This window comes from Apis dorsata, unplaced genomic scaffold, assembly GCF_000469605.1.
Source record: "Apis dorsata unplaced genomic scaffold, Apis dorsata 1.3 scaffold_198, whole genome shotgun sequence".
Taxonomy (NCBI): domain Eukaryota; kingdom Metazoa; phylum Arthropoda; class Insecta; order Hymenoptera; family Apidae; genus Apis; species Apis dorsata.
The window spans coordinates 327,771-330,225 of record NW_006263482.1 but is presented as its reverse complement, the minus strand read 5'-3'; the positions used below and the strand labels follow the sequence as shown (position 1 = coordinate 330,225).

Sequence of the window (2,455 nt, the reverse complement as noted above, 5' to 3'; positions counted from 1 at the left end):
CCCCGGGCTTGCCCACCGTCGAGGCTCGAGGGCTGAAACGTTTAATTTCGTTACTTTCGTTTCGAAATTATATTCGTCGAGAATGAGATCGATCTCATTGCGCTCAATCAAATTTATAGAAATAAAATATTATTAAATGATATTATAATTTATATGTATTAATAATATGATATTTATATCATAAATGCTTCATTTTCATATTTGTGAAATACGACTATCGCGACTATTTGTAATTTGATTGAACAAATATGTTGTTTTTCATTTCAGTTGAAAAATATTTCTGTAAATTTCAATTTTATAATAACCACATTTCGAAACATTTATTTTAATTCAAGTCGTTATAAATTATTTATTTATATAATATTAATATTAATATTATATTATGTTATATTAATNATATAATATAATTATATATAATATTTTATTTATTATATATATATTATATATTATATATAATATTATATATAAATTATTTATTTATTTATTTATTTTTTGTAAATTAAGGTTAAAATTAAGTAATTACTTCGTGTCAGAAATTCAGAAATGTGACTCGAGCGGCGAGCGATTTATATTAGATTTCCATCTCGATTAATAATCGAGCGCGAAGGGTTAAGATTATCTCGAATTCATGAGGTGTTAGAGGAGACTGATATTTACCTCGGGGTGGTGGTGGAGGGTTGCCTGTTGGTCGAATTTTGATTTCTCGGTTGGGGAATGAAGGAGAGTCCGGTTTGGGGTGATTGTTGTTGTTGACTCGGACTCGTGCTTCTGGAACTGCTCGCGCTGCCTATGCCGCCGTTTCCGTGCTTCAAACCACCTGAAACGAAAGATCGTTGGGTTCGAGTTACAATTATTTGTTTCTCGCCACATATCGGTATTTTATTTCGGGAAAAATCGAAGGAAACGAGAAGAAATAGTATTTAGAATTTTTAATTCTAAATTTTATTTGTTCACAATATGCGTAAACTGATTATTAGGATTTGTAACGATGGTTTATATAATTTATAAATGTAATTTGAGTAAGATTAATAATTGTATGTGTACGAATAAAGTGAACACGTAACTTGAGAAACGAAAATAATTTTTACCACTATGTAGCGTGTGGTGCGAGAATTGTCAACAAAGCGCGCGAGGTGGGGATAGATGGTCCTAGCGAAGGACCCCTCTTGCCCCTCCGCCGTCCCGCGAGACTTTTTTCCACCAGTGAACGGTGGAATTTTCGATAAACTGTGGTGGCAATATGACACAGAGACGAGAGAAGTCTTTTAGTCCAGGCAAAGATAAAGGTTTGGATAATCTGGAAAATATTCTGAAGATAAGTGGACTTATTTAATTGGTGATATTTAATTAAAAACGGATGGACGGAGAGTCTTATAATCGGTCTGGTCTTTTTCTATAACGCGTTCGCACTGTCATTGGTCGGAGGTCGATAAAACGACGATAGCGGTTGGCTCGTTAACCGAGCACAGTCGTAATACTGTGCCCGGCCTCAACTCCTTAACTGTGTGTCCGAGAAATATGTGCTGTTTGCAGATAAAATAAACCACGGGCTGGCCTGTGTAGTACATACACGTGACAGCGTGCATTTACCATGCAAGGAGATTAATCTACTACCGCCCATTGCTCAATCTGTCGCTACTATAATCGCGGACATTGTTTCCACGGAGTAATTTACGTTATCGTGGGACAAAGTTACAACGTATCGAGTTAAATGGATAATGATCCACCGTATATTTTTATCAGTTACAAACAACAGGGCTACGAACAAAGGTTCGAGAAACGAAACGGCAGAGCCAATAATGGGAAAAAATTAACGCCTTTCGAGCGATAGAAACGTACGTACGATTCTCAACGGAGAAGACTAATGTTGCGTCTCCAAAGTCGAAAATCAATGGACGGAACGATTATTAATCGCGTCGAATAGAAAATTGCGGTGTAGATGTCTAAATTGCCGCAATGAAGATCGCCTGATAACTTTTAATCTAGATCATAAAACAGCTGCTGTTATCCTGATCCACTGCCATGACACAGCTGGCACAACTTACGCAATTCATCGTTCGCATCATCGTCCATTGTCCCGTATACACGTAATTAACAGAAACGACTTATTAATACATATATATTAACGATCATCATCGAATACTATTCGACATCGTTATAACAACGTAATAATCGAAAGCTCATTTTTCGAAGAAAAAAAGTCAGACAAATTAACACGCGTTCGAATATTTAAACCAAATCTCTCCTCTCTCGGTCTGCTTGAATTTAATTCGTGCAAGGGCGGTCTCACGTTCGATCGATGCTCGTCGCGGTAATCTGCGAAGCCGCGATCATTGGCACCGGTGCTCACGCTTATTCGCCGTAATAGCAGGGCCTATAATTTGGCCGCTCGGCCGACCTCGGCTCAATTGTCAAATCGCTACGACACAAATCGGGCGGATCGCGCCACGAGATA

At 37.5% G+C, this 2,455-nt stretch overlaps 1 protein-coding gene across 1 annotated transcript in view; it reads right to left on the bottom strand.

Moving 5' to 3' along the window:
* Positions 1-4: 4 nt before the first annotated feature.
* LOC102677752 (protein sickie-like) overlaps positions 5-2,455 on the bottom strand; it is a gene marked incomplete at its 3' end in the record, with an annotated part of 100,040 nt that continues 97,589 nt past the window's right edge. Inside the window, exons 7-8 of the mRNA XM_006614840.2 lie at positions 658-817; positions 5-32 (exon numbers count right to left, since the gene is read on the bottom strand). Coding sequence (XP_006614903.1) covers positions 5-32; positions 658-817 — 188 coding nt within the window. The remainder of the gene's footprint in view (positions 33-657; positions 818-2,455) is intronic.